This window comes from Leuresthes tenuis, unplaced genomic scaffold (assembly GCF_036924035.1).
Source record: "Leuresthes tenuis unplaced genomic scaffold, fLeuTen1.0.hap1 SCAF_16, whole genome shotgun sequence".
NCBI classification, from domain to species: Eukaryota; Metazoa; Chordata; class Actinopteri; order Atheriniformes; family Atherinopsidae; genus Leuresthes; species Leuresthes tenuis.
This window is the reverse complement of record NW_027325370.1, coordinates 24,922,116-24,934,621: the sequence shown is the minus strand read 5'-3', so window position 1 is coordinate 24,934,621 and position 12,506 is coordinate 24,922,116. Positions and strand designations below refer to the sequence as shown.

The 12,506-nt window shown below is 42.7% G+C and overlaps 1 protein-coding gene across 1 annotated transcript in view; it reads right to left on the bottom strand.

The window, feature by feature from the left end:
* The window catches only part of plxna2 (plexin A2), a 185,074-nt gene that overhangs the window by 12,068 nt on the left and 160,500 nt on the right, over positions 1-12,506 (bottom strand). Inside the window, exons 23-27 of the mRNA XM_072366282.1 lie at positions 10,335-10,401; positions 9,969-10,115; positions 9,170-9,329; positions 6,419-6,522; positions 999-1,098 (exon numbers count right to left, since the gene is read on the bottom strand). Of these exons, the coding sequence (XP_072222383.1) occupies positions 999-1,098; positions 6,419-6,522; positions 9,170-9,329; positions 9,969-10,115; positions 10,335-10,401 (578 nt within the window). The remainder of the gene's footprint in view (positions 1-998; positions 1,099-6,418; positions 6,523-9,169; positions 9,330-9,968; positions 10,116-10,334; positions 10,402-12,506) is intronic.

Genomic DNA, 12,506 nt, shown 5'->3' with positions numbered 1-12,506 from the left:
CAACCTAGGACTTATCCTACACTTGGGGGTTCCAGATTTTACATAAAATGAAACGTGGTCTTAAATTCAGACCCTCCCCTCCCATGTGTTCCCTTTAATTGAAACTAAAACACAGTGGATCAGCAGCTGAAAACTGGGCGGTACTTGCTCAGGCCTCAGGAGCTGACCAGTGGGAGCACACTTGGCTTTTCAGGAGCCTAGTTGCTGTTTGGGGGAACCAGAAACATGTATCGTACATGAAGTCGGATGCCACTCCGCTTGCTTGCCATAAAAACAAATGATGACCACATATCACTCTCTCTATATATTCTTCCCACCTCTGCACCAGCGAAAAAACATTGCTTCAGGGAGAGTGGATTTGGCTTCTCTGGTATGAAAACCATTTCAATGTATTTGAGTGGCAAAAAGAGAGGTGCACTTGAATCTACAAAGAATTAACAGAATAAGGATGCAAATTCATCCAGATTGGCCCCATGTTTATTTTATATGGAATTTATTTGGAATGTATATCTTTTAAGTGTCAAGGAACGGTGGCGAAAGGTAGGACCCAGATGCAGTTCTTCAAGTTCATAAAGGTTTATTCCAACAACAAACAAGGCGTAAGAACAAAAGTTCAGATCTCAAAATACACTTAACTATGAAAAGACTAAACAAGATTTATGGCATGGAATAAATAAACAAGACTATGAAACCGAAACTATGTGGCAAGAACCAGACTTAACTGTGGCATGAAGGGTAAGTGAGGATTGTGCAATGAACATGAACCAACTGGGAGACTAAATACTGAGGAGGGTGATTAGTGAGTGAGTGCAGCTGATGACAATGAAACAGGTGACATGAGTGAAACTAAGTGGCAGGGGAAAAACATGACAAGAACATAACAAAGAACCTGAAAACATGAAGATCAAAACATAAATTGTGACAAAAAGGACTCAATGTATTCACTGTCAAAGCCATAAAAATGGTATAGACAAAGTAATTCTGGTCTGTGCACTCACCATATCTGCTGATGGAGGTACGGGATATGCTAGCTGAGGAAGGGATGTTGTATGATGAAGTCTGCTTTGGCACCAAAGCCACAACGGAGCGGTCTGACACCTGTGTGAAGAGACACACAATACACAAATCTTGGTATCACAAAAGATTTAGGCAATATCATATTCTAATTAGAAAAGATGCATTTCGGGCAATCGTTCTATTTATTCCTGAAATAATGTCTCAGCATTTCTGCCATAAAATGAAAACTACCACATGAACCAAATGTATTTGTGTTTACCTTGTGTTTCACCTATATTTCACACCATGAAAAAAACAAACAGGAAAAGGGATGCAAGACCCTGAGTGAACAACCCACTGAGCAAAGTAGATCTCAAAAGCCTTCATCCATAGGTGTCATATCTGTACTCCCTGTTGTTCTGTACAGCAGCCCTGTGGCTTTTTTCAGCAGAGCAAAGTGCTGTGGCTGCATGATGGCTGCACTCAACATGACTGTCATCATCATTGTCAATCCCTTCACAAACCTTAGAAACATGATGTAAGCTTTAGAGCTAGTAAAAGATGCTACGAGAGGTTGAGGAAAAAGGAACAAGACTGCCAGAAGCAGAGACAAAGAGACTACGATGGTAAATGTCTCATCTCATGTACACTTCACAACCTGAAAACAACAGGGTGTGCAGGTATAATCATAGCAATAAAGCAGCAATGAGTTGGAGTCAAAGAAGAAGAAGAAGCAAGGAGGTGTTAAAAGCTGAGACTGACATTTCTCCTGTCTGTTGTTTTTACAAAGGCCTCTTTGTCTTGAGTGTTGTGCTCCAGTCTTTACAGAGAAGGTGGGAGGAAACAAACACTTTTCATTAGAGAAGATGTCCTTAAAAAATTAGTTTGATAAGACCTTTCCCAGCTGAGATCTTTTCGTCAGCCTGACAGTAATTAATGAATGCTACCACTGTTAGCAAACTAAACATCTTGGTTCAGAAAAGACAAAACATAGCAAACGAAACTTGCAGCTCTTTGCTGAAAACCAAAACAACAAAGAGCTTGTTGGCTGGCATTTACAGCTCACCCTGAGGAGGCATTTCTGCTTCAGACCCTGCAAAGAAAAGCTGACGAGCCTCCAGTGGAGAAATAAACAAAAGGCAAATGCCAGGCTCCAAAAGCCATACCTCAAAGAAGCTATAGAAAAACAGAAAATACTTATTTTCAATTCCTTCCCACAGGAATGGGTTATTTTCCATCTCCTGATGGAAAGTACGATGCTGGATTTTGGGATGGCCATCATGGCAGAGTTTGTGCTTGTTCTCAAGAGCCAGCCTCCTCTCATCCTCCCTCACTCACAAACTAATCTCAGCTGTGATATTAGTTTGGGTTGCCTTCAAGCTTCTACTGGCTGTGCTGGAGAGACACTTGAGAATGGGGATGGAATTTAGAAGAATCCTCTTAAAGATGAAGCTTGGGCGACCAGGTCTCTTGGAGAGAGATGGAAAATGGCCCTCTTAACCCCCACCCACGATTGACATCTCTGACCTCTCTCACCTCACCTTTCTCATCTGTCTCTTCTTTCCTAAATCTAATTTCTGCAGCCTCTCCATCCCATAGCCTCCTCTTGGCTGATGGAGCATAGACTGCTGCTAATACACCGCCAGCGTAGACTTCCATGAAGTTTCCACTGCTGTTCCTGTGATACATTTTCTCTTGGGAGCATGAAATAGCTTCTCAGCACCCCCTTTCTCTTTACATCTCCCTCTGTCTCTTTCTCTCTGCTTTTTATGGCTGACAGAGAAGCTGGAGCAGAGATGGTTCCTTGTGATAGCGGTAAATGATTGAAGGCGTGCAGTTTCGCCCTTCAGGGATAATCCAGTGTGGGGCTGATAGTGGGCAGGTGTGATAAGGGCTGTGGGTCCCGCCTGTGATAAGACCTTCCATTAGACAGTGGCGAGTCGACCATATAGCAGAGTGTGGTCATCCTCCATCATTCTCTCCTCAGCCCTCCCCAACCCCCCTCCCCCTCGGTATCCCATCTCTGCTGCTTTCATGCTCTCATTCATGATGTCTATCGTACGATCCGTCTCCACCTGGTAACACTGAAAAAACTTGAACGTGTGTGCGTTTTTTTTTTTTACATAATAGTCAAAAAGTGAAACTGGCTATAATATTCCAGTATCTTTCATGAGTTACACACCAGTTTGCACTTTATAATAGTAGAAGCCATCTAAATCAAGGAAACGCATCATTTAAAAATCTGTTTTTTTCAACATCTGCAGCTGTTGCTTTCGGGAAAATGACTCAGGGTGCAGCAGCAGAGCAGTGTTAACCCAAACATGTTTTCCATTTAAATGCTAAACACTGTTTAATAAAGCATCCCAATAAGAGTATTCTTCCATTTAATAAACCTTTATTTTCCAACCTATAATAGATATGTTTCATGATTTGAAATGGAGTGTGGTAAGCCAAGACTACCACAGCATTAGATTAATGAACACACAGCAGTGTGGAAGTATCTATTGGTGCTGTTCAAAATAGCCCAAAATGCCCCAAGTGATGTCTGCAGGGTGGGTAACAGGATCTTTCTGGCAGGCTCTCCTGAAGCAGTCGTGAATGTCTGCTCACCCTCTTCCTTTACCGCAGAGAAGAGGACACACAGGTCAGCAGGCAGGGGTGGAAAGTTTCCAAAGTTTACTTTTAATTTGGATGTGCTCTCAGCCAAAATGAGAGAAGCAGAATCCCTGCAATTTTTGTCACTTATCTGCACATTAGGAACAACATTCCAAAAGAAAAAAAAAAAGTAATGGCCTGTGTGCCCCAACAGAACGATGTGGCATACAAATATGATATGCTGGGAAAGGTACTTCGACTGTAATGAGTAAACATTTTGGCAATCGTCAGAGTAATTACTCCCACTGTGAACTGGTTAATGTATGCATGGGCCTGTTTGTAAGTTGAATCATCACAAAAAATTGACAAACTTCATTTCATAACGTATTTGATGCTAACTGAAAAGTAACTAAAGTCTTTATGATGTCTGATTCATGTAGCTGTGGGACTCATCAGGACGTACAATAGCCGCCAGCAGCAGGTAGGTTAATACTAGAGTGTCTCACAACAGCATATCACGGTGGAGGAAGAGATTAAAAAAGATGCAATGAAAAGCTTTGCTATGTCACAGAGGATGATTAATCAGCAAAGAAAGATCCAAATCAGCAATCAGTCAAAATCTCTGCAATCTCAGAAATCTTTTATCTCAGTTGCTCTGTTAATAGCATAAGCACGGGGTACACGCTGGATGTCCGCACATGCATTGCGTGCATATTTGATCATGCTTCTATATTCCTATATCTTTATCAGTGCATGAAAGTGAAAAAAGAAAACATATATCGTGAGAAATTGTTTGTCAGAGGGGAGTTCAGTCCCATGACTGTGAATACAAAGGTGATGATTAAAGATTCTGAGCTCAATTTCAGTATGTGTTTATCTTTTTAATTTTAGCAGAGTGGAAAGGTGTACATTTCCATATCCAAGATGTGTAAACCATTATTTCCCATGTGGCATGGTAAACAGCCAATGGCATATCTTTGGTAGCTGTGAGACATATGAATTTTAATGACCCTGTGTTGCAGCAATGAGAGAATTAGCAAATACTCAAGGTGATGCTCAGAGTCATTCTGCAGATTTCAGAGCCCTTTTCACGATTTTCTCTTTTCCTCTTTCCATTTTTTTTCTTCCAGCTTTTCCCCTCACTATTGGGCTTAATGAGCTGTACTCCATTGTTGTGATATGCAACCATGTGCTGTCACAGCTGTCAATTCAGTGCCATGGTGTATGACACAAACACACAGGCTCACACAAGGGGGCCACTGCTAGCTCATCAAAACAGTAATGATGCAAAAACTGCCTGTGTTGCTCCACCTTACTGTGATCTCTTCAACTACCAACTGCCCCGTTCCTTCATATTTCCCTTCTCTTTCTCCATCTTCTTTCATCACGTTACCCTGCAGCCTGTCGATATTGTCTCTGAAGTCGGACGGGCTTACAGTGCATTCTATGCATGGACTCTGAATTCCTTGATCAATAGCAGTGCTCTGATCTGCTATTGAGTAAGGGAATAAGTGAAAGCGGTCACACGCGTGTCGCTGTGTATTCTGTAGTGTCTCCCTTGGCTAACGATGGCAGACTGTGATGCAAAGGACTGCAAAAAAACAAAAACAACAACAACAGAGGAGTCCATTATGTTGTGGAAGCAAACATACTGAACTGCTTCACCGAGAGAGAAAAAATGCTGGAGAGACCATGATGAGACATTAACGCGTAAGAGGGAGAAAGGGAGAGAGGTTGAAATGAAGCCGGACAGAATGATCATTTCTTGCCAGTGGGTGAGAGGAGAAAAAATGGGTAAAAAGGGTGAAAAAAATGTAAATGAGGCCAAATAACAAAAAAAAATAAGTCAAGAACAGAAGGGAGGGACAGACAAAGGGGAGTCAAGCTGTGCGGTGCCAAGTCCTATCTGAAGGACACTATGATGAGCGACTCCTACATCTGTTAAGTTCCTGTGGGACAAGAGTTCAGAATGACTCTCTGTTTTGAGGGCTTGAGCCTTGCCTCCATTCCTTCTTTCTGCCTGTAGATGGAGCAGCTTCTCATGGCCCAATCTCTGATTCTAACCAAAGCTGCATCTCTGCCATAGCCTTAACCAGGCAGCCCAGAATCAAACCTCATGCAGTCTTTAGGCAGATGGCCCCTCTTGGCTGACTAATGAGTAATGGCTGAGCTTGCAATGCAAAAAATTCATGACTTGTGGAGATGGCTGCCATCTTATTCTCTCTTGCCTGTTTCTTTCTTCCTTTTATTCTACTTCATTATTTCTCCTCAGCTTCCACTAACTCCCTCTCGATCTCCCTAATTCTCCCCAATAATTTTTCCTGAAAAATACAGAATGTGTCTTCTTCTCAGTTTTCATCCTCTTTAGCTCACCACTCCTCAAGCCTTTTAAACATTGAACATTAGGTGAACCTACGGCCCTCAGAGCAGGGCAAATTGATGCCAGTGTTAAGACGAACAACAAGAGAGGGAGTGAGAAAAGAGAAAAAGTAAAGTGACACCTTCCTCCTGCAGCATTATCTTTCAAAGGAGGAGGGAAATTGTCAGCTGAGATGCGGAGAGTTCATCTCTCTTGCCACCTGTACGGTAATTGTCCTCCATTCCGTGAGTCAGTCAGATTATACCACGCACGAGCATGCAAAAGAGGGGCTGAAAATTGGCTGCCTTCAAGTCAAGAGCAGGAAACAGCAACGTTTTCCAGTGTAGGTGGAACAATTTCCATAAAAAAGCCACAGAAGAAATTGAACAGAAATGAGACTTTTCTTGAGAAAAAAGGGTGAGAGTTAATTAAGGGAAACATCACACTAAGGTTGTTCTGTGTGCTTACCTGGTAGTGCAAGAGAGCGTTGAGTCGCTTCCAGTCATTTTCAATCTTCGTGGTGATGTCTTCATCCTGCAACACTACGCGAGCCATTCGTCCCTGGCGCCACTCTGATGGCACAAATGCAGACAAACAAAAAGTGTAAACAAAAGTCTATTGCAAACTATGTACCAAAGTGGTTATCATGCATGCTTTGAAGGAACTTTTAATCCGAATGACATAAACCAAACTCTCATTTGCCTTTGCCTGTATGTTATCCATCAAGGCTCTCAAACACAGTACTGTGCAAAGGTTTTAAGCCACGCTTAATTTCTTTAAATTGTTCCAAGGAGCCATCTGTGATCTTTTAAAATGCTCTTGATTAGGGAAAAAAAGTGCTCTTGATCAATATTTCTCCAGGCTTTCTGAAGGTCTTTTTTTAATTTTCTTTGAACATTGGCTGCTTTTCACCTGCCCATTTTTAGGGATTTTATTTTGTTTGTTGAGCCAATTAGCCATGAGCTGTGAATCATTTAAGCATTAAAGGGCACCTCACTCTAGAGATACATCGACAAGACACAGACAACTATTTTAACTGTGCCTTTCGGTACTTTGTTTCTCGCAGCCTGTCGCAGCCTGTTTTCTTTAATAAATTTGTTTGTTTGTTTTGCACCAGCAAGGTGATTTCCAAAGAACTTTTAGCTCAAAACTTGGCATACGTCAGCACGTTTTGGAGTGTGTCCTTCAAACATTTTTGTAGGAAAGTGGCTGGCCTGAAAAAGCTATCTATAGCAGATGGACATTATCTGAAAGTGATGTCCTTAAAAAAACAACAAAGTCCTGTGTCAGATCTTTGCTGTGTTTTTCCCCAATTTATCCAGTTTATCCATCGATAGTTAATCAGAAATGTTCTCCATGGAAGGGTGGCTGAAAATCAGGTCTTATAGACTAATGAATCCTTTCCGGAGCCCAGACCTCAACGTTACTGAAGCAGTGTAGGATCATCTTGACAGAGAACAGAACTAAAGGCAGCCAACATCCAAAAGAAAAGCTTTGGGGTGTCCTTCAAGAAGCCTGGGGAACTATCCCTGAAGACTGCTTAAAGAAATGACAGAAAGCGTGTCTAAGAGGGTTCAGGCTGTGTTGATGAATAAAGGTGAACATTACCAATCATTGACTTTCAAGCTCATTGGGATTGTACAAACTCTGTTTTTGCATTATACCTTGTATTTTGATTTATTTTTGCAAGTTTTAATAAGTTGTTGCACCCATTTATTGTTTTTCTGGCTATAGAAAAAGAGATGAGGGGTGGCTCAAGACATTTACACAGCACTCTGCCTTTTTTGCCAGCAACAGTGAATGACCTCCGTTTCAGTCTGCACACTTAATTTTTTTGAACATGATAATTTTGTCTACAAAATAACCGGTTTTGGCACATAAAACATTGCCTCTTGACATCTTGCATTTCAGTAATGACACCAATGAGTGTGTCATTTACTACAGGTCCAAACAACAGAATGAGAAATGGCATCCATTGGTGAAGAACTCTTGATCATTACTGGTTCTGCTGCAAAATAGTTGAAATGTATCCTGATTCACAAGATGGCTCCAAGGTTCCAAGAACCCTGAACAGAACCACTACAAGAAACACAGATTTAACTGAATAATGGTAAGAGTAGATATGGGCAGCTGGTATTGATGGGCTTTTTCTTGCAAACAGGAATTGATACATCATAATTCAACATTCCACATGGGCAATTGTAAGATGTATATGCAGGCAGGCTGCTCACTTTAATTGCAGCATGTGTCACAAATGCAGCAGTTGGCCCATCATAGTCAGGAAGAAGAGAAAAGTAGAGCAGACAAGCAAAGATGAAAAAGCGAGCAATGAGAAAATTACCTCCTTTCAAAAGGGGAAAAAATAGGGGCTTGGTTAACAGGTAGAGGCAGTAAGCAGTGCTGGTGGAGGGCATTGGGTGATTGTGCGGTAATGAAATGATAATAAGGGTACTGCCAGGGGAGCAGATAACCATTGTAGGCTCCGTGCTGGGAGTGATCATTGATTTTCCCCTTGCTGACTGCGTTTTATTACTTTGTTCCTCTGCCAGATAGTCACGTGAGATCTCTGCCTGGCACAACATCATCTCAACGCTGACTGACCCACACTCAAATCTGCAGTAAAACGACAAACTCAGAAGCGTACTCACATACTGCTTGAACACATACAGACGGTCTCACACAGATGCAATTATTTTTCAAGAGAGCAATGTTGTGCAGAGACGGCTGGTGTGCTGATTTGCAGCAAGCAGAGGGGGCCTTTTGTTCTCTTCATCCGTGTGAAGGGAGAGAAAATGAGAGGGACAGAGGCAAGGTATGGACAAGCGAGAATGGAAGTGGCAGACTGCGTAGGAGTGGACCCTGGTGTGAGGCTGGCAGCTCTTACCTAGGTGAGCCACGTCACTGATGTAACAACACACAAACACAAGACCACTTCTCTATCTTAATCCACTGTGTCTTACTGGCACCACCAAGCAGTGAAGCAGCCAGACAGAAAGATGCACCGCACACTGTCAGTCAGTTTGATGGAAGGCCTGGCAGCAGCACACTGAGGCTGGCTGGCTGGCTGGCTGGAGGATAGGTTTATCACACAAATGCACTGATAATCTCGACACATCCCGCTGATACACAAATCTATTGGTGTGAAGGACTTTATATGTGCCTGCTGCATCTGTGAGCAGAGTTGTGTTTACTGTACGCGTGTGTGTCTGTGTGCTGTACCAAGGTCCATGTCGACAGCACGTGGCCGCTGAGAATAGGGCATGTTCTTGTAAACAGCATCCAGTATCTTCTCCTTCACTTGGGTGATTGTGTCACAGTTCAGCACCTTCACTGGAATCTCGGGACTGTTTTCATTGTCCGGGTTCACACAGTTTAGGATCTGGAGTGTAGAAATCAGGATAAAAGGGGAAAGAAAGAAAAAGGAAATATCACAGAGGGAAGGAAGCTTGAGGTGTCCTGTAACTGTCTGGACTTAGGTCCAGCTTGAGGCTTTGCTCGCATTATATTCTCCTTGGAGCGTAGCAGGAGCCTTGAGAAACCATTTCCGCTTTTACTGGCATCCCAAAATCTAATTTCACACCTTCGGCGGGACACCAATTTCCAGCTCTGCTGGGGTATTAGCACGTAATGAGCCAAATTCCCAGTCAGAGCAATCAGAGCATTGTCACACTTCATGCTGGTTGTGTGGGAGCTTTTTTCTTTTTTCTCCAAGTGCATGTGTGTGTGGGGGAGTGGGGGTATGTTTAGTGTGTTTCAATCCTCACAACCACCTACCCTGATGTTGGTCCAACATGAGGTTGTAAGGACCATTGGTTAATTTCATTCCCTCACAAACAGGTTTATTTACAAAAAAGCAAAACTAAAAAAGGAAGCCAAGAAATGGAGTGCATGCATGCTGTTTACTATTTAGAAAAAGTGCTTGTGTTTGTGTGTATGTCCCAGCTTGGCGGCATTGTGTTTGTGCGCGTCTGTGAGCCTTTGTGCAAACTTCTGGTGTGGCTGATGGAGTGTAACGTACCAGGGTTTTGTACTCGATCTGCTGGCGGATGAGCTTGTCTTCACTCAGGGAGTAACGGGCCTCTCCAGTGATGGCGTCGATGGGCCCCTTTTCCATCTGCTGCTTGATGGCGCAGTACAGCATGAACAGAGGCTCCCCAGCACACTCCTGCGAACACAAACACACACACACACACAGACAAAGCCACAGATTCACACATGAGAGAACACCACAACATAAAAAAAGAAAAAATAAACACCAGACTTCAGCACTTACTGTGCACTCACACTTTTAATTTAGAAACTTTATTAATAAGATACAAAGAAGAGATTTATATGTGTAGTGTAAACACCTACACACTCTACATGTGTTGTTTGGTGCACTGACCTTGAGGAATTTGTGAAGGAGGAAGGCAAACCAGTTTGTGAGCATCTTCTCTGCAACAGACTCTGTTCTGAAATGACAAAAAAAAAAAAAAAAAAAAAAGAATTAAAAAAACAGGAGAAACAAAATGGAATTTTATCCTCTCTCTTGATAAAGCCAAAACTTTCAAATCACAAAAGTGCTCAATAATTCATGAGGTTGTGGGGAAAAACTTCAGGGAGATTATCCTGACATCTTGGCTTGCTGCATCCAGCCTTTGGTTTTGCTCGTGTTTTGCCTGCAACGCTGCGGTCACAGTGAGTGAACAGAGACATGGATGTGGGTGCGAGCAATTGTGCGCGCGTGTGTGGTTGATTATTCATGTGCGGTTCAACTCAGCGGGACATCAGCAGCTGTGACAAGCCTCAGCTGTTGAGAGAGACAAGCGCTGTCACAGCCAGGTAACGCCTGATCACAGCCAAAACGATCTCTCTCCCCCCCCCAACCCCCCCGCCCTTCCCAGTCAATCACAGATGGAGGTACAGCTTGCTGCTGGGCTTGATTGGGCATGAAAAAAAAAACACAATTGAGCAATGACCTCTCGACATTTTCTACCACAGAGCTCACGAGGGGGGCATGTATACATCTTTAATAATTCCTTCTCATATCTTTCCCCGAATGCCAGACAAATATTCAGCCTCTGCTTCATTAGCACCATCATGGAACACAAGAGAAACAAGATGCCAAGCAGCTAGGTGGGAATGGTTAACAAGCAGATGAAAGGGCTAGTTCTGTGTGGAAAAGCACCTGAGATGAATAACAACACTACGGTCCCACATCATCTTGTAAAAAAAGGCGTCTATATAGCCTGTCTGCCTTTTCTGTTTTACTTGTACTTATCCATACACATGGCATAAAAACGCAACCTGAAAAAACACAAAGCTGCTTTGGATCAGAAAGCCATTTCTCAGCTAGCTTGTTTTTGGTCCACAACATCATCACTGTCATTACTCCTCTGAGATCGAACATTGCTGCTGCACGCACTAATCGCAAGTTAACATGCCATGGCAAAGTGCCCCCCCTGTCTGCGGTGCTGTTTGAAAGAGTGTGACAGCTTGTGATTGTCACCTACTCGCAAATGATCACTGCCACACAGCTCTGTACACGGGCGTTGCCAATTTAGATGGCAATGCAATGAAAAAAATGACCCTCTTAATGTAGCAGTAAATTACTGTGATTACTCTAGTGGATATGATGGAGGGGCCTCATGGTGCACGGTGCTGAACTGCAGATTAGCAGAAATCGAAGAAGGCAGGTATTAAAGGCAAGCTAGAAGGCTTCCGTCTCCTCAATAATGCTCGGGTGATTATACCTATTCAGACTCTGCATGGACCTGAAGGGAGATTATGACTATTATGGAGATAATTGTGTTAAGTTATGTTTTAGGGCTATAGGCAAGTTTCTAGAATCGAAGCAGAAGTACCAGAAGGATTGTCTGATCCTTTACAACAATTTAGTCACTGAGATGAGGAAAAGTGTCAGTCAATCTTTGCCTCTCATTAAATTGGGACACAGTGAGGCTTCTTGCAGTTTTCTTCTAAGTTTTTCTTCAGCTGCACGACTGTCGGACAATGGTTTGATTTAGTTTTGAATGATATGTGGCAGAGTTGCGTTGACGTCTTCCATATATGGGGGGCTATTCCCCCTCAAACCAATCCATGCTCGCAGAGATGATGGAGAGCTGGGTGAAAGCCTATTTGAAGCACAAAGTTTCAGTATCTGGATGGGATGTCGATTCCTTCCCAGTTTTACATAGAAGATGAAAATGTAAACAGAACTGAAAGAGTGTGTATTTTCTTTTTCGCTTGGCTATGTAGAAATACTCAGGTGAGTGCATATGGAAATGGAGAAAGAATGACACACGATATTCACAGACTCAACAATGTAATGCTGCACAGCTAAAAGTCTCAATTTGAAAACATCTGAAGGAGTAACAAGATCCTCAAGCCGTGTTTTCACTCTATACATGCTTGAATATATTGTGAATCTTTTTGGACAATGCCCCAAATCCCTCTGTAATTGTCCTCTTTCCTCTACAAGAATTTCCTCTTCCCTGCTTACCATGCACCCCACCTCCCTTTCTGCTTGTATGAGACTTGAGTGTGTTAGAAGTTAATGAAACCTATTAAGCATTTT